Source organism: Sus scrofa, chromosome 1 (genome assembly GCF_054392235.1).
Source record: "Sus scrofa isolate SSC_HxYL_T2T_F1_AM1 chromosome 1, Sscrofa_HxYL_maternal_Yorkshire_Landrace_v2.0, whole genome shotgun sequence".
In the NCBI taxonomy this organism is placed as follows: domain Eukaryota; kingdom Metazoa; phylum Chordata; class Mammalia; order Artiodactyla; family Suidae; genus Sus; species Sus scrofa.
Window position 1 is genome coordinate 226,733,221 of NC_139383.1, and position 19,458 is coordinate 226,752,678.

A 19,458-nucleotide genomic window follows, 5' to 3' on the forward strand; every position below is an offset into this window, starting at 1 on the left:
GGGAGTATAATGGTGAAAAAGACACAATCTCTTCTCTGAAAAAATCTTATGTAATTTTAAGGCACCAAGAATATTAGGCAAATGACCTACCCCATTTGCTGACATTGATGGATTGGGGTATGCTTTCTTTTACTTAAGAATTTCATAATATTGCATCATTTTATGATAAAATCATTATGGTCTCACATACTTTTGAAAAATACAGTTTATTCAAGAATATAAACAATGTGCATTGGATATATTTGGTTACTTTGTAATAATCATTTTAAGTATATCATACAGATACATATGGTCAACACTTAGTATTTTTCAGAGAGAATTATATAGATTCAGCTTTTATTTTTGTCTCTATAGTAAAATTATTGACAAAGCAATGAAACAAAGACATATTTTTTCTACAATTGTTTGTCCTCCTATAGTGATTCTCAGGCCCTTTTATTTTATGTTTCACCAACAGTTATATTCAGTATATCTCAACAAATTAAAAACTAAAAGGCCTATACTTTCCAAAAAAATTATATTTTATAAGCAGTCTGTTATTATGTTTATCATTTATTATTAGTATTATGCCTATGAACAATTTAAGGAGAAATTGCTAAGGATTTTTGTTTTTGTTTTTGTTTTTTTTGGCTGTGTCTGTGGCATGTGGAATTTCCCAGGCCAGGGATCAAACCTGTACCACAGCAACGACCTGGGCTGCTGCTGTGACAGTGTCAGATACTTAACCTGCTGTGTCACAAGGGAATTCTGCTAAGGTTTAAAAATAAGCAAAAGCTATTTAGTAGCTGAAAAATGTTATTATATGCTTTAGTACAAATGTTAGGTATCTTAGTAACAATAAAATATGAAGATGTTTAATAAAGAACATTGCCATCTGTAAGTTTATAGCATAAGGCAGCCAAAGCAGAATAAAGATGTTAACATCCAGAGGTCAGGTGATGTGGAAGTGAAGCTCACAGGGTACAAATGTAATGTGTACCACAGTGGGTCAAATGAAATGGAGAAGGACCGTAAGTCAAATGAATATTCCATAGTAAGCAGGGTCATTGGGAATTTGAACAACAAAAGGACTTGTGCACACGTAGGAGGAAAGGATTAGAGGAAATTCCGTCCAAGGTGATGAGTATATCAAGTCATAGATCCCTGGAAGCCAGGGTCAAAAGAACATGGTATGCCATAAACATGAGGGACAGTTGGTTATTGAAATTGCAATTTTAATCCTGTGTCCCTCTAGGCTTGGTAGGTTAGATTAGATGACTTCTGCAACACACCCCCTCCCGCCACCATGGTACTTGGATCCCATGGTGCTTAGGTACCCGAACATGTGTTGTGGCTCAGTGCTTTAAAAGAAATTCTAATTTGTTAGATATTCCTAACAATTTCACTGGAATTTATTCACTTTCTAACATAAGAGTGCCTTGCTTAAAGTTAACTCAGTCTGTAAAAATCAGGATTAAAAGATGAGTAAAGGTGAAATTATTAACTTCTAAAATACTTGATTTATTTTTCCTAATTTTTAAATAATTTTCCTAAATTATTACCTGCCTAGCCATATAGGCATCTGAAGTTTCAAGTATTTACAAACTTGGTCTTTGATTCCAGTTGTGAAGTGTTCAATCTGTGTAATTTCCAATTATCTTTTTATTAGCAACTCTAGTGTTTGAGGCTATTGTTTGGAACCAGGGAAAATTATGTCCCTATGCAGCTCTTTAAAATGGATCCTTACGTAAAGTGAGACTGAGGATAAGGCCCTTGCTTCTCTCCAGAGGTCTCAGCTCTAAATATGAAATTATTTCTGGACTGAAAATAGAAAAAATAAAAGTTAGGCTGTATATCTTCATAATCTTAGTGAGTCTCTTTACTGATATGCTATTTAATATACTAATACTTGTATTGAATATGCAGTGATACAGAGGAAAATAAAAAACAGAACTAAAGGATTACAAAATAATATTTTTATACATAATAAGGAAAACATTACAGAGTATACCAAACATTATATTTCCCTTAAATGTTATCTGTCTCTTTCTTTACCTCTCATCCTTTCTCCAATGATAGCTATTTTGGCTACTCAATCCAAGATCCACAGCTTTCTGTCACATTAAGTTTGAGAGCTTAAATGTGGTATTCTCTCTATTTGAATCCTCAGGGTGTTCCCCTAGTTTGATTAGAGCTAGCTGGTTATTCTTTACTCCTAGAAACACTCCAGGATGGCTCTTACATTCAAATGAAACACATTTGGAGGGCTGCTCATGAAGGACAAAGAAGGCCTGTTCTGGCAGTGGGTTTTCACATTTTTGTAGCTGAGGAAAATAAGAGAGAAAGTAACCAATATGTGAGTGGGAAGTCCAGAATCAACTTTACATCCCTGTGTTGGAAACTAAAGGAGAATAATTATTCATCACTTGATATTTATAACAATCCTGATTACCGAGTAGGGAATAGAAGGCGGGAAAGAAGTGAGCAGAGAGCCGAAGTGGGGAGATTTGATTTGATTTACTGATAGTATATTTTGAGAGACATGATGGCTTAGAATAACTGGATCTGGATGCAGTTGTTCTCCATTTGTACCCCTCTTTGCCATGTACTATCTCCAAGACCTGGGCTCTTTGCTTTACCATTCAAGCCTCAATTTTAGTCTACCTGTCTTCTAAATTAGTCAGCCTCCAACTTACTCACAGATATGTGAGTGATATAAATGATTATTATTTTAAGACACTAAGTGTTGGAGATGGTTTGTTACATGGCAAACCTAACCAATATAATAATGTCATAAGAGTTACTGTGAGAATTACATGAGATAGTGCTTGTAAAAACATTTAGCCCACTGCTTGGTGTATGATAGAGCTCAGTAAGGGGTAAACTCTTATTATTGAGTAGTTACGTATGCCAAACAGCATTATATACACTTAGCTTTTTTTTTTTTGCTTTTTAGGGCCACACCTGCGACATGTGTATGTTTCCAGGCTAGGGGTCAAATCAGACTGTAGCTGCCAGCCACAGCCACAGCCACGGCAACACGGTATCTGAGCCATGTCTGTGACATACACCACAGGTAATGGCAATGCAAAATCCTTAACCCACTGAGCGAGACCAGGGAATCGAACCCACGTCTTCATGGATGCTAGTCAGATTCATTTCTGCTGTGCCACAATGGGAACTCCCTAGGATTTTTTTTTTTAAAAGAGATGCCTGTTACCATCCATTGTTTTGTTGATACCTTGCATGGCTATATTAGTTAGCTTTATAATCTGTGAATTTATATAATTTACCTTCTATATTATACTCTCATGTTTCCATTATTGTGCACAGTTTTGACTTGCTTGTTCCTTAGGATATTTGTAAAGCTTCATTATGAGCAATATAATACTGCTATTTACTAACTGAAGAAGACAATAGTGAATCCTATGATTAGAATGTAGATTGTTATGCTATCTATATATCTTGGCATATGGAAATGTTTATGACCCACCCTTTAGCAATCTCAGAGTATAAAACTACTTTTGCATTTGCTCAAGAAAATTATATTTTATGAGGAAATACATCCTGGAAGAACATAGTAGTTCCTAAAGCCAAATAGAAAGGATTTGAGATCATTCTGTGTAGCAGTGTTTCCAATATTTTAATGTACATATGAATTCTCTGGAGATGTATTAAAATGCTGATTCTGAGTCAGTTGAAAGGGAGCCTGAAAGCCTACATTTCTAATAAGCTCCCAGGTAAGGCCATACTGCTAGCAGAGAGCAGACTTTAAATAGCAGGGCTATACATGCTAATTTCCCTTCCTTCCCTACTCTAGAAGCAAGTTATTGATAGTAAGCATTTTGTTTTATGTACACTAGTATAGATAAAACTTCTTCTTCAAAATACCTCAAATACCCAAATCTACCCAAAACTTCTTCAAAATACCTCAAATACCCAAATCTTCACAGCTGGGTAGAGTCAAGTCATGACAATTAGGTACATATTTCCATTACCTCCACAGAATGCTCCTTACTGTTGGCATGCAGCAAGAAATCTTTGTCTTTTGTGGGGCTCAGGTTTACCATTAATTTCCGATGATCACCACCACCATCTTGCAATTTAAAAAGTGCAGATTATAAAGTTAAGAATTATAACCCATTTTAATTTAAGTCAATTTAACACTGAGAAAAGAGTCCAAGGTGCACGTAAAACAACTGCTTCTTTCACTAACATGTCTCTTAGAAATATTTGTACCCAAATGAAACTAAAGAGTCATTGGACAGTAGTAATTCTAAATCCCCTTAGGAGGAGGGTTAATCTTCTTATATGCTTTTTAATTGCAGAATTGTGACTCAAATGGATGTTGCTCTGGGTATCAGCTTCTCTATCTACATAGAAAGCCACTGGTAGTTGTTCCCCCAAATCCAATTTCTTTCTCTTTTAGTGTGATAATAGAACATTTCCCAGCCTGCCTTCTTGTAGCTGAGTGTAGCAATGTTGTCTAAGTTCTAAGGTGAGGTGAGTGGAATTGTCAGGTGCAAGTTCCATTTTGTGTCTTTAAAAAGAAAGAGAATTCATGCATATGTTTTCCTCTGTACTACTGATTGGACATTGTCATGATGGCAAGAAATCTTGAACCACGTGTATGTTGGCAGAGCTAGAAAGAGGAAAGGAGTTGATTCGCTTGGCAACTTGTTGAGCAGAACTGTCATTCCAGCCCTGGCTAAGACAGAAATAAAAATTTGTGTAACCTAAACCACTATTATTCTGAATTTCTCTTAAATGTAACCAAACCTTTATCCTAATTACTAAACTGAAAATGGATAAAATGGAGTAAATCCTTTTAAAATCTAAAATCTAAGATTTTTATCATGAGCTTAGGTCAGGGAGAAACTTCTTAGACTGCTTTCCTTTCCCATGGAGCATTTTTGCATTTGTCTTTACCCTAAATTTAAAAATTCAAGCACCAGATCTACCCAGCCTTCCCAATTACCTGTTTCACTTGAGGGGATTTGGGAATCATAGTAACGGAGTAACACCTTATCTGAAAGAGAATGGGTAAAATCCCTTTGGTGAGATACAGTTTTATCAGATAGTTTCAATATATATGTATATATATATATATATATATATAACACATCAGAAAACATGCTCTTTTATTATGTATTAGTAAAAGCAAAACTTCTGTGATTTTGTGTAAGGTCTTAAAATGTATAAATATGTTCTGAGGAATTATCAAACAATATTGGTATTAAAATATTAAAAATATTGCTCATAGCATTGGTATATTCTTTTACTGGAGGTTGTAGTTTGGTGATATTGAGAAGACTGGAAAGACCTGGTAGGGTAATTTAGTGACAGCCAATATGTGTGGTACCTCCTTCCATATTTCACAACAGATACCACTTCTCAATATATCATTCTTCCCTGATGAACTCTGAATAAGCTTCTGAATCTCCTTCAGTACAGTGGTATTCAAGCATCCACTGCCAGTGTGTTGGAGTTAGCATGCAGCATGAAATCTATTTGCCATGACTGAGTTAATCTATTGTTTATGGTTTGGTAAATTTATTTTTTTAACCTTACTAGTCATCATTATATCATTATAGACAATAGGAAATGTTGTACCTTTCTCTTGGTCTTTTCTCAAGTCTTCAACATAGATCTCATAACTTCCATCCTCAAAAGCAAAAGTAATGTATTGATCGTTATATGTACTGAGAGAAGCAGAATGTTCTGTAACAAGTAAAAATCTTATTATTAAGAATTCAAAAAACTTATTTCCCTGAACAATCTTTTAGAAATAAAGAAAAAAAAAAACCTCCTCAATGGATTGTGTTTTTTTGTTTGTTTTTGCAATATAGCTTCACTTTGTCCATTACTATTCAATAGATGAAAGCCTTTGGCACAAGTTTAATGTAGCTCAAAGGCTGAGGTGGGCCACCTGAATGGGATTAAAAAATGCTAGCCTCCTGCATGAAGGCCATGGGAAGCTATGTTAGTGTGCTTATGGGAGGGTTTGGTGGGAAGAAAGAAGTGGGAAAATGATAGACCCTTGCCCGAGGAAACCTCCATTTCTTGGCTCCTCATGGTCTAGGGAGAACTACGGGCAAGAAGGAACTATATTTTGATAGACATGGATAAGTGAATTCCCAGTTGCAAAGCATAGAGTTACTCAGAGACTTCCAGCAGTCCTGAAGAATGCAGGTGTGAACCTCATTCTGTCCTCTGGCTAAATAACAGAGACACTTAAAGCAATACTCTCAATTTTTTTGAAGATGTACTGGTATATGTAGAAAATGATAGTATTTCTACACTGTGCTGGGGTAAACTGGAGAAGATATAGGGACTACATGTATAGGTCCTAGAGGAAAAAAAATCACTATATTTTCCTTAAGTATAGACTTATGTGCAAGAAAATAAAATATTAAAAAGAATATTAAATATTAAATTTATTTGCACAATTAGGTGATATGATTTAAAAACCATTAAAAACTATTTAGAATATTCAAGTTGAAATTTAAAAATATAATAGCTCTTCCTTTTCTTTCATTGTCAAATCGTTGAAGTTTGGGTAGATAATGTGGTTTTTTCTCCTAAAGGATGATGTATTCTTCCCAGGAATAATATATATGAGATTCTATTCCACGGCAAGCATTTCAAAATTATAGTAGATTTCTAACTATAGAATGCATATACATTGTTAGAGTAACTACCCTGTACCTAGTTTGAATACCGCTATGTGGGCATATCAACAGCAAGTGGACAGAAGTTTCTGATATACACAAAGTTGGAGACTTGGGGCTGCTTCCAGTTGTGGCACTTACCCGGGTCCTGTGTTTTACTTCCCTCCTTACCCTCATACCACCCCTGTGAGCAGTCTTACCTTTGATACTTAGAAGATTAGTTGCTGTGGTATATTTCTGGACCATAGTATTAGTAAAGGTGAAGCCCTCCACAGACCGTTCAAGGTGTCCTAGTTGCTGCTGACAGGCAGCAAGTACCAGAGGTTGCTTTTTGCATTTTTTACCTGCAGGACAAGGGTGGGGATAGGAGTGGACTGTCAGTACTCTATGAAGACCCGTCCCTTATCTCCTCTTTGACTGGATTTCCAGTCAAGGCTGCTTGTCGACAGTGTTGACTGGCCCCAGGACTTCAGCCACCACAGAATCTGAAGGGGTCAGCATCTCCTACACACTTATATCCCATTAGGGCACATCTGTTGGAATCCAGGCAGGAGAAAACTAGTCACCCAGTGGTCTCCACACCCCAAAGGCAACCCTATTAACATTTTAGTTTACTTCGTTGAAATAAAAGAAAAAAACCTTTATAAATATGTAAATATATTTATAATTTTGTATCCTCTATTTTCACTTAATATTTATAACATAACCACTTATCCCATGCTATTAAAAACTCTTTATATGCCATTTTGAAAATGGCTAAAAAATAGTTCATCATCTTTACACTTTTACAGGAGGAATTTGGGTGAGGAAAAAATATATATATCTTGAGGTGGTATATGAAGGCAAATGGAAGCCCAACACTATGTTGAAAAATTATCAGAAAATGCATAGTTTCTCCTTACCTTTTGTTGGTGAATGCCTTTTGGTGGTTTCTTTCCCAAAGTAACAGGCCTTCTTTTCTATGATAAGGCCAGAGCGAAGCTGCATAAAGTACATCTGACAGACTTCTTTAGCCTTCTGTTGGGATTCTAAGCAATTAAAAAAATTGTGATATCATTTCATTTCATCCATCTTTATCCTTTTACAAACCCTGAATATAGCAGGATAAGAAAGCAACTATAGATCTACAGTATCTTATCAGAATCCTTGGGGCCAGCTATATTTCAAATTTCAGAGATTTTTAGATTTTAAGATTGTTGAGTAGAGCATATGTTGTGTATAGCTTGCATATCCATCAGGGACTAGGGCAGCACCTCGTAATAAAAAAATAATAATTTTATACTAAAACATAGGAAGATTTTCATAAAGTAGAATAAATAAAGATCTTATGTTTATTCAGGTTATGATTTAATTGTCAAGTGAGCTCAGGTTGTATTTTGCTCTCAAACAAGTTATGAAACTTTAGGTCTTTAGAAAAGATTTTGGTTTCAAAATTGTTATAAGGGAGTATGGATCTACATCCAACAAATGTCAATCTTTGCCTGAGGAGGAGCTCTTACAGTCATATGAAATCTATAATCTTTTCTACTTATCTAAAATATGCTTTTTAACAATTTTAGAGGGATAGCTGTAGTCTATAAAGTTTATTGACATTAAAAATAGCTAACCTATGTCAAGGAGCTTTTTGCCTGTGTTTTCTTCTAAGAGTTTCATGGTTTCAGGTCTTACCTTTAAGTCTTTAATACACTGTGAGTTAATTTTTGTGTGTGGTGTAGATAGGAGTTAAGTTTCATTCTTTTATATGTGATTATCCAGTTTTTCCACCACCATTTATTGAAGAGATTATCTTTTCTCCATTGAGTATTTTTGGTTCCCTTGTCAAATATTAGTATGTCTACAGTAAGCCAAGCACTGTGCTGATAATTTTACATACTCTTTCATTTAACCCTTTACAAGTAATGTTGCAAGGTAGGTATGATTCTTTTATTTTATAGATGATCACTTGACGTTCTTAGCAGTCATGACACTTATCCAAGGTTATAGGTCTGGTGAGAAGTTGTGACTCAAATGTGTATAATATTAAAGCTCCTCTTCCATCTACCTCCATCTAAGAAAATGCTACACAGCAATTTTAGAGACTAATAAAATGCAAACTGAAATAAAATCAGTTGAAGTAAAAAATTGATTCAATAATTCTTATTTATCCAAATAAAAATTAACATTTCAAATAAAAATTAAATTTGCCACTTGGAAATGATAAAAAGCTTTTCAGAGCTCAATAGGAAAGAAAAATTTTAAATCTGAGTCATAAGATCTAAATTTTAAACATTATAGTAAATGAATTATCAAGCAAGTTATACAATATAGCTAAATTTCAATTCATAGTAATTCAGAAAATGAAAATAATTACTTGTGACTTTGAGATCCATTCTCTGATCTGTTTTTTTTACTCTCCAGAATATCTGCCTTCCTAATATGCTTTTTAAAGTTAAGTGGAATTAACTTTTGTTAGGTGCTATTTTGAGTTATCTATGTCTTGCCTCCAATTCAGATTAACAGCTTTAAGTGTATTCAACTTCAGAGCTGGGCAAGACTATTTTATCATAATCATCCACTCTGGAACTCCACAATATTGTTTTGTTTTACAATTTCAGAAATATCAGCTGTGGTATCTTACATATAGGGTTAGGGTTAGGGTTCAAAGATAATTTACAAAATTGTGCCATAGGCAACATTAAATTTGGTTTCCTGACAACTAATTTAATATAATACATTATTAATTATATGTTATGTGCTAGTCTTAGCCATCAATAACCAATGTTGTGTTTGATATCAATAACCAATATTGTGTTCGGATTGGCCTTTGTGGTTATTATGATTGCAAGATACCCTTCAGCAGTAACCATCAGGAAACTAAAAAAGTAGAGGTTTATTAATTATAAAACCTGAAAATTACACTGTGTATCTGGGATCACAGAGAGAGCACAGGTAGAGAGAGTTCATGGGACTGGGGTTCTGCTTTTTTTGAGGTTGAAGGAGCTTAGGATATCAAGAGCTCCCTATTTATTGGTGAATTTAAAATATAAAAGCAGGAACTTAAAGTGTGGGGAGGAAAAAAAAATAGTGGTCCAAATTGCTAGATATGGAAATCAACTAAGATTTCTGGTTCGTTATCTAGTCTTCTGGTTCATCATATGTTTATTTAAGATAACTGTCTTTCAACTGGGTACCACCTTGAAGTGGATAGCACAGCAACCAAAACTTAAGTCAGGCACTTACTTTAGAAAAAAGAAAAACAAAACCCAACTGTCAGAGTTCCCACTATACTGTATCACATTGTCTCTTGAGAGCTAAAAGACATGAAATGATACTCTTAGCATGCTCATTCCTAATATGCTTATCTTTATGTCTAGCATCTCATGGGGAAATGACAGGTATGTCTAATATTACAGACTGTATGGGGACCAAGATATTGATCTTGGATAGTAAGATATGAGGGTCATAATATTGAGGAAGTATTGTGGATGTAGAAGAAGAGAATTTGGGTTTAAAGATGTGAATGTAAAGGACAGCATCTAGTGGACAAACACTGGGTATTTATTGGGGCTGACTGTGTTTGAAGTATGTAAAATACTTTACATTGCGAGGATTTGGTAGAATGTATAATTTGGTGTCCTAGGCAGTGGAAACTGAGGTGTGAGGGCTGAGTTCTTGGCCTGAACACATAAAGCTGGCATGGCCATGGGAACTCTGTAGAAGATAGTGCCATTAGGGTCAGAGGGTCAGCTCAAACTTATGATAAGGCTATTGCAATTTCCTGTGTCTCCATCCTGCTTGATATCTGAGGGCAATGTCTTTGTAAGGCTTTTAAGCAAATTCTAATAAGTTTCATCATAGCAACAGGGTGATAAAATCCCTCAGGCATTTCTGGTAAGTGGGGATAGACCTGGAAATTTTGTTGTAGTTCTGCCACTGAGAGAGCCAGACAGTGGCTGAGAGGACCTACAGAAGTAAATCACTTCATCTTTCATTTTTCCTTAAACACTCATTTCACCAAGGTCTCTTCTCACTGCTGGCTGCCTTTAACCTGTCTGTGGCATTTGACTTGGGGACCGCATCCTTCTTTGAACCCTTCTTCCCTTATTGGGTGTATCAGCAGTCTCTTTAGATTCACCTTGTTTCCCTCTGATCAGTTCTTCTGTGTTTCTCTGATAGATCTTCCTTCTCTGCCTGCTCCTAAAATGTTGATGTTCCTGAGAATTTTGTCCTTTGCCTTTTCCTCTCATTCAAGACGTTCTTTCTGGGCCATCTTACTTGCTCCAGTGACTTCAATCAACTTTGTATATGCTGATGACTTAACATCAGATTTTATGAGAGGAACCACATATTCAGATTTTTATGTAAAATCTCCCAATTTTTAAATATTGCCTCAATTATAAAACAATAACACTGTTCAGTCCAAAAAAAAAAATATACTTCTCCTGGATGGATACACCCCACGGCTCCTGGATTATGTCTTCTGGATAGATCCATAAGGAAGCTGGATTTCAGGGCAGGGACAGGGTTGGTGGATATGACAGAGGAAGTAGCAGAGGAGAATGGCCTGACCCTGAGGAGTAGCTTCCTGGAAATAGGGAAGGAAATGAGTTTGGGGAGAGGCTTTCCTAAAGCTCATGAAGTCCTGTACTAAAGGTGAAATGCCCTGGTGATGACAAGAACTCATATGGTACCTGACTTATGGACACCTGTAACAGTTGGATACTGAGTTTTGTGACTTTGTGATTGTGTCAGATCCAGTTAGCCTAAGTGGGGAGAAGAAATTAAAATGAACTTTCTTGTTTTGTTGCTTGAGGGCTCATAATAGTTTATTTAGAAAAAGAAGATGTGACATTCCTTGCATCTTGAGTTTTGAGAAGCGGTTTGTACCTATCACATACCACAAGTATCTGCTAAAATTTTAGCCAGGAGTGTTTAAGTAACAATACTTTTAGTATTGAGCTGAGCCAATATTGTTGGAAGAGAAAATCTGTTAAGGAACAGTAAAAATAATGCGACATGATTTGAGGATTATCTTTACCATTATTTCTCTAAATGTGTAAATTAACTCTTAGGGCCACTGCTCCCTTAAAGGAGGGGTTACATTTTCTTTTTCCATCAATGCCAGCAACTCTGGTATATACTCCAGACTGTTCCCTCAGTCCAGAATCTATAGAGAGACCACACTTCCTAGGGTACAAAGAGAATGCATTCTGTATTAAGAAGCAATTTGGGGGTATATAGTCACTTCTGATGAGTCACTCTTCTTGCAAGGAGCATTCTGACTCAGACATAAATAAAAGGGACTAGCTTTGCTGTGATTTCCTGGCAATTCAGAAACCACAGTCAAATTACTGGTTTCCTTACGTACAAAAGAAGAACATGGGTGGGCCAGAGCCTCAGGGAGGACAGAAATGATATTCCTTAGCACTGACTTGTCTTCCAGCCTAAAATGTTTGGGGAGATGGGAGGAGTTCAAAGAACAAGGGTGTACCAGTCCCCACCATCATTTCTCATCCTCTGTTTTCTCACGGTCCACAGAGCTCTGTTAATTCTTTTGTGTTACTGCTCTCAAGTGAAAAACATGGGTATAAATTTGCAAAATTCTTTCCTAGGATAGGTAATTTTAAGGCTCAAAGTTGTATGCAGCCCTTTCATCTTAAAGCTATGGCAACTACCTGACTTTTTACCCTTCATCTTATTCCAAATCCTTTGAGTTTGCAACTGGATAGACTTGAGGATCATTTTGTCAATTATTTTCTATTTGGACCCTGGTTTATTTAAATATCTTCACTTGTTATTTTCTCCTTTATCAGAAGTCACAAGTCAAGACCACAAACTTGATATACCAAAGGTCTTAATAAATGTTGAATAGAAGTGGGCAAGTTTAAAATTTTGTCAGTTAATCTGGGGGAAAGGTTTTGGGACTTGGTGGCAAGAGGTATGGGTAGAGAAGGGATTGATATGAACAGCTACAATTGTGTTTATCATGGAGTTCCCATTGTGGTTCAGAAGTAATGAACCTGACTAGTATCCATGAGGATGTGGGTTCAACCCCTGGCCTCCTTCAGCGGGTTATTGCTGTGAGCTGTGGTGTAGGTTGCAGATGTGTCTCAGATCCTGCATTGCTGTGGCTGTGGCATAGGCTATCAGTAGCTTCTAGCCTGGGATCCTCCATATGTCACAGGTGTGTCCCTGAAAAGCAAAAATAAATAAATAAAATGGTTATGTTCATCACTATTAGCAGGTTTAAATCATCTGAGTCACACCTGTTCTGTGATATATCAAATAAGCAAAAGTTGGCCATATAGTCTGTTAAAATGAAACTCTCCTCTATTTCACACTTATGAGCTGTATCTTTCAATTTCAGCTCTTGTATTCTTAGTAATTTTTGGTAAGGTTATAAACCAAAACATATGGTTTATATGTAAAGCATATATAAACATTGGAATGATATGGGTTTGGTAATAGATTAAAAAAAATAGTGTATAAAACAATCAGAAAGACTTAAGTCCTTACTTCTCAACTTGGGAGATTTTATCGAGACTTTGCCGGCTGAGCTATTCATCTTTGCTGTGGAAATTTTGGTGGTTGAATACTTCACTTCAGGCTTCATTTTCAGGCTTCTGTTGGATTGAAATATAGCATTAGTGCATTTGTCTCAACTTGAAAACAAACAAAAACAACTGTAGATAGCCCAATGTATAATCGATAACACAGCTACATAGAGAAAATAATTATTTCAGTAAAATTTGAACATAGTATTCTGAATATATATCTAAATCAGAATATAGTCAGAGGACAAATTAACTGCAAAGAAACTCTACTCTGTGGGTTTATTGTTAGTGATAATATTGATATTGAAATTCTAAGACTGCGTTGCTGTGGCTGTGGGTAGGCCGGCAGCTACAGCTCCGATTCGACCCCTAACCTGGGAACCTTCATATGCCTTGAGTGTGGCCCTAAAAAAAAAAAAAAAAAAAAAAAAAAAGGAAGAAAAAGGAAAAAAGAAATAAATAAAAGTTAACACACGATGATGACCTAACTGCACTGTCGCACATTATGCTTACAAGTTAAATACTATTATTATGAAATTTATTATTTTAAAGGAGATGGACAACTGCCTGAGCATTTGAAGTTAAATTCCTAGTTCTGATTATTTTCTTTCTACATTTGGAGGGAGAAGACAGAAAACAGGGTCAGGAAGTTCCGGCATAAAGATGGAAATCAGGAGAGTAGATTCTGGTCCTGGTTCTGCTTTTGCGAACTAGATTCTTACACATAGCCGTTCTATTTACAGCCAGTTTCATGAAAAAAATTCTTTTTCTTTCTTTATTTTTGGGGGGGAGGGCCACACCTGAGATATATGCAGGTTCCCAGGCCAGGGGTCAAATCAGAGCAGTCAGAGCAGTAGCTGCCGGCCTGCCCACATCCACAGCAATGCCAGAACCAAGCCACATCTGTGACCTACACCACAGCTCATGGCAATGCCAGATTCTTAACCCACTGAGTGAGGTCAGGGACTGAACCTGTGTACTCATGGATACTAGTCAGATTTGTTTCTGCCCAGCCATGATGTGAACTCCTATTGTGTTAACTTTTAAATTGTACAGAAAATAGTTCAAATAGTTTCCTGCATATTTCAGTTCTTCAGGTAACTCTTTACTGATAGTATGAAAATTGCATTGCTAGATTTTTTAAAAGTTGTATTTTCAAATAAATCTAGGAAATGTTTCAATCTGTATTCCACTTCTTGGGAAGTCAGAATTCATATTAGTATAGTAAAGGTGTTGACAGTCCCTCACTGAAGAACTGTGGCTACCTTTAACTAATTATTTTCAGTAATTTTTTGATCTTGTAACCTCCTCAAGCTCCTCTGTTAACACTAATAGCTAGCTGGTTTGTGAGAACACACTTGGAGGAATTCTCCTCTAAACCAACATTAGCTTGCAGAGTTATATAAGATAGGTAAGAAACTGAAAATCACATTTAAAATGGAGTCATTGGCACAGAGAAAGTAAGCTGCTTTTTAAGAATAACATGATAAGTCAAAAGCATAGTCAAGAAATATTTTCTAATCCTAGTCTAAAAAACAAAGCAGTTTCTTTAAACTATCTACAAATCTTTTGCTTAAAAAATACCATCACCCTTTTCACCATTTTTTCAGCTTAAAATTTACTCTTTATTATCTTATTTTTAAATCAGAAATATTACAGAGTATATGGAAATATAAGCATTACTGGTTCCTTTTTGCTGCTTTTTCTAATAACATATGGCAAATACTCACCTAAGTTATAAATATGAAGGGTTGCTGTCAAGTAATGAGGTTTCCTGTCATCCGCACTTGGTAGTAGTTGATGCAGTTATATTCCAACTCTACTTTTATATACCCCTATTTGGTTTAAGCAACACTGGGTGACAGCATTTGATGAATAAGGCAATGCAACAACAGAACTAGTTGAATGGGTTAGAATGAGTAGAAACATATCTTATTCCCATGGCCAAATCCTAAACAGCTTTTAAGATTGTTCTAGCTTTAGCACTTTCAATGAGTTATATACTCGGTTAGTCATTTATTTTTATAAAACCTCTATGACATGGATTCCACGTAATGTTTATTGCTCAGTTATAAAGCAATAACTTTATAAAACAGGACACAGATTATTTAATTGCCTTTCTCTTTTCTACAGAAAGTTGAAAACTTTAAGTATTTTTTTTGCAGGTTATAAAGATGAGGTAAGTGCACTTAGAAAATGTATAAATGACCAGAAAGCATGTATGCTGTAGATCCTGACATTCTATTTTCAATGCAAAAATACTATGCATGTCTATTTTTTATTTTAAAAAGTAGAATCATACTGCAAATATTGTTTTGTAAGCTTTTTTTCATTATGTAATTAATACTACATCATAAACATTTCCACATGTTAGAATCATTCTTTTTACAGGAAGTATTACAAATAGCACTCATTCATGTAAATATATCATAAGCAATCTTATATTGACTAACTCTTTGGTTGTTTCCGGTTTTCTCTTTCTTTTTTTTCTTATATCACCAGTGTCACAACTGACAGCTGTGTGTATGTGTGTGCATGTGTATCTGTGTTTGATTCTTGGTAAACCTTTGTAAGTTCATTTGTAACATAAATTCCTAGTGGCAGAACGCTGTATCAAAGAGTACATGCACCTTGTATTTTAAAAGATATTATCCAATAGACTTCAAAAAATTTTGTATTGATTTATAATTTTTCAACAATTCAGATGAGTGCCTTTTTCTTCACTGCCTTTGCAGCAGTAGCATTCAACACCTTTAAAATGTTTGCATTTTTAAAGAGTGGAACATATCTCATGGTTTTGAATTTTATTTCTTTAATTATTTAGTGAGAATGAATATCTTGTTAAAACATATTTGTCGTCAGTGTCTGCAAATTAATGGTTTATACCAACTCTTGGTAAATTAAGAAATGAAACCCTTGTCTGTCAAAATTTTTCCTTAGTACCAATTATCTTTAGACTTTGAGAATTGCATTTTTTTAATTTTGACATGTTTTTAAATATCATGTAGTAAAATTCACTTAGTGTTTTCTTTTAGAACTTTTCATTTTTGTGTCATGCTTCAAAAGGTCTTCCCCTCCTCCAAGATTATAAATAAATTTATTATGTAATTTTCTAAAACTTTTATTCTTTACTATTTAATACCTAAATCTTTAATCCACTATTACTTTTAGTATAAAGTGCAAGAATTTTTTTCCTCAAATGCTTATCCCAAACACATGTGTAATCTTATTTAGATAAAGTGAAGTTTCATATTATGTAGGGACTGTCAGGCAGAGAGCTATAAGTGCAACAGTATGGAGTTTGAATTTTATCCTATAGACAATAGGAATCTTTTGAAAGTTTTATGAGCAAGTGAGAGATAACATCAAAGATGTGTCTTATGACTGTTTTTGTGGGGTTTTTTTGTTTGTTTGTTTGTTTGTTTTTTTTTTTTTTTTTTTTTTTGCTATTTCTTGGGCCACTCCCGCGGCATATGGAGGTTCCCAGGCTAGGGGTCAAATCTGAGCTGTAGCCACCGGCCTACGCCAGAGCCACAGCAACGCGGGATCCGAGCCGCGTCTGCAACCCACACCACAGCTCACGGCAACGCCGGATCGTTAACCCACTGAGCAAGGGCAGGGACCGAACCCGCAACCTCATGGTTCCTAGTCGGATTCGTTAACCACTGCGCCACGACGGGAACTCCTGTTTGTTTGTTTGTTTTGGTCTTTTTAGGGCCATTCCATGGCATATGGAAGTTCCCAGACTAGGGGTTCTGTCGGAGCTGTAACTGCCAGCCTACACCACAGCCACAGCAATGCAAGATCCAAGCCACATCTGTGACCTACACCACAGCTCACTGAGCAAGGCCAGGGATCAAACCCGCATCCTCATGGGTACTAGTTGGATTTGTTATCACTGAGCCATGATGGAAACTCTTTATGACCATTATTTTATGGCTCTGTAAAGGACCAGAAGGAAGGATAGAAGGAAGTTAGAAGGCTAATTGAATAATCCAGGTAAAAATGGATGAGGAGAGACCTAGTAAGACTAGTAAGGAGAGGATGAACATGATGAGTGCTGCAGGCATTTCATAAGAGTCCTTGAATATAAGGATGAGAAAGGCTCCCAGAAAGCCCTGTTCTAGCTCTGTTAAGTCACTCAGCCCATTAGTAGCTGAGTCAAGATTAGAACCAAATTTCATTCCCAGTTCAAGGTTGTGTCCACCACAGAGCCCCCAGAGCTTGTTTTTGATATGAGCATATCAGCTATGGACTAGGGAGGGAGAGGTAAAGAGAAGTGAAAGTGGTGCCAGTGGTTCAGGGTAGGAAACTCAAGTGGAAGTTCTTTGGCAGAAACAGGTAGTGAGTGTGATTTTGGGCAAATAGTATCTCAAATTTGAGGAGCAATTAAGGGGAAATTTCAGCAGGGACCTGGAACTAGGTTGTGGGTAGAGACCAGAGTTAGCCATGTGGATTTGTTCATTTGTGAAAGCAAAAGAGTTGATGATGTGGGAACAAATGAGATTGTCTTTCCTGAGGGTGGAGCAGGAAGAGAAAGCTGTGTCTAGATGAAACTGTGGGTTAAGAGAAGAAAAAGAGTTAGCGAAGAAGATCGGAAACAGAAGCAGAAAAAAAAGAGGTCGTATTATCAAGGCTAGGAAAGGAGATAGTCTCAAAAAGGAACATTTGGTGATGAGTCCTGCAGGGCCCTAGCAGGAGATTAGTTAGGGATCTTAGAGAGAGTCCTTTAAGCATTGTGGGAAACTGCAGTGCATGACACAGTGTGAAGAAGAAAGGAGTGAGGCTTTTCAAGAAAGTAATGAGAGGGAGACAAAGAGTATCTTTATATCTTGACAGTAGCATGAAGAAGGGAAGATGCTACTTACTAGTTAAGTAATCTTGAGCAAGTTACTTGATGTCTTTAAGGCCTCAGTTTCCTCATAATAACATTTTTTTCTTATAATAATTTGAACTCGTAGGGTTGTTGTGAGAATTATATGAGAAGGGATATTTTAAGCACTTAGCACAATAGCTGGAACATAGTAGAAATTTAAACTAATGTTGCTGTTTGACTTTTTTTTTTTTTAATTGGGATATGGGACCCTTAGGAATGTTTCATTTCAGAGAGAAAGCCAATGAAAAGGAGAAAGTTGATATAGTAAAGTTCCAGAGGAGACAGAAAAGAGAGAGGGGGGGAAAAACATTACTGAAAGGGTCAACTTTGAAAAGGAAGAGACCTACTTCTTTCTTTCCTCCTTTGTGAGAGTAAGAAAAGCAAGAGAATGGGAGAAATGTGAAATGTAAGGTTTAGGAACATGAACTTGAGGGTCTTGTAAATGGCCTGAATCTTCTTCATAAAGTAGGTTGTGAGAAGTGTTACAGAAATTAAGAGCAATATGGTTAAAACAACTACCCAAGGAATGGGAGATCCTATTTGTTGAACAGCAAGTTTCATTTTTGGAAGATGAAAAAAGTTTTGGAGACAGATTGTGGTGATGGTTGCTCAACAATGTCACTGTACTTCACATACATTTTAAAAGGTTAAAATGGTAAATTTTGTTATATTTTAGCACAATTTTATATTTAAAATTTTTAAAATGAGGAGCTCCCATTGTGGCTCGGTGGTAACCAACTGACTAGTACCCATGAGGACACAGGTTCGATCCCTGGCTTCGCACAGTGGATTAAGGATCTGGCATTGCCATGAGCTGTGGTATAGGTCGCAGATGTGGCTTGGATCTGGTGTTGCTGTGGCTATGGTGTAGGCTGGCTGCTAAAGCTTCTGTGTGATCCCCGGGAACCTCCAGATACCATGGGTGTAGCCATAAAAAGCAAACAATTTTTTTTTAATTAAAAAAAAAAGGTTTTAAAAGTGGGATTGGGAAAAGTAGAAAAAGAGAAGGTTGTTTTATAAACAGGGAAATTCTAATGTTCCCTGTTTTGGAGGTAGAGATGTTCTGATGATAATGGTGGTGAGGATGAGGCTTTGTGGGTGAGCTATGGAAGACTACTAAAGAGTCATTTAAATAGGCACTAAAGTCAGCAAGGGTGATGACAACAGGGGCAGTATCAAACAGAAAAGGATGTTGGGGGTCTCTGTAACCAGAATGGAAAGAAATTAATGTAAGTAGTTACCAAGGGCAATGGAAAATGAGAAATATGCCACTTTCTCTATTGACCCTAAGAAAGAAGGAGAGCAAGGTTTGAGTGTCACCAGGGGAAAGCTCTATTTTAGATAATAAAAGGAAAGAAGGAATTCTTTTTGAAGAAGAAAGGAGGGAGGAGAGAGTAAA

General features: G+C 36.2%; 2 protein-coding genes across 21 annotated transcripts in view; one reads left to right on the forward strand and one right to left on the reverse strand.

The window, feature by feature from the left end:
* Positions 1–19,458, forward strand: part of RANBP6 (RAN binding protein 6) — a 305,681-nt gene that overhangs the window by 93,078 nt on the left and 193,145 nt on the right. The gene's annotated exons all lie outside the window — the stretch shown is intronic.
* The window catches only part of IL33 (interleukin 33), a 42,019-nt gene continuing 22,748 nt past the window's right edge, over positions 188–19,458 (reverse strand). The window contains exons 2-10 of one of the 15 annotated variants that reach the window (XR_014824943.1): positions 14,914–15,018; positions 13,146–13,252; positions 7,553–7,678; positions 6,851–6,994; positions 5,593–5,700; positions 4,958–5,008; positions 3,978–4,075; positions 1,883–2,303; positions 188–1,721 (exon numbers count right to left, since the gene is read on the reverse strand). Coding sequence is in view for 9 of the 15 variants with exons in the window: in XM_005660112.4 (XP_005660169.1) it covers positions 2,097–2,303; positions 3,978–4,075; positions 4,958–5,008; positions 5,593–5,700; positions 6,851–6,994; positions 7,553–7,678; positions 13,146–13,242 (831 nt within the window). In the remaining 6 variants the exon portion in view is untranslated. 15 annotated transcript variants of the gene reach the window in all.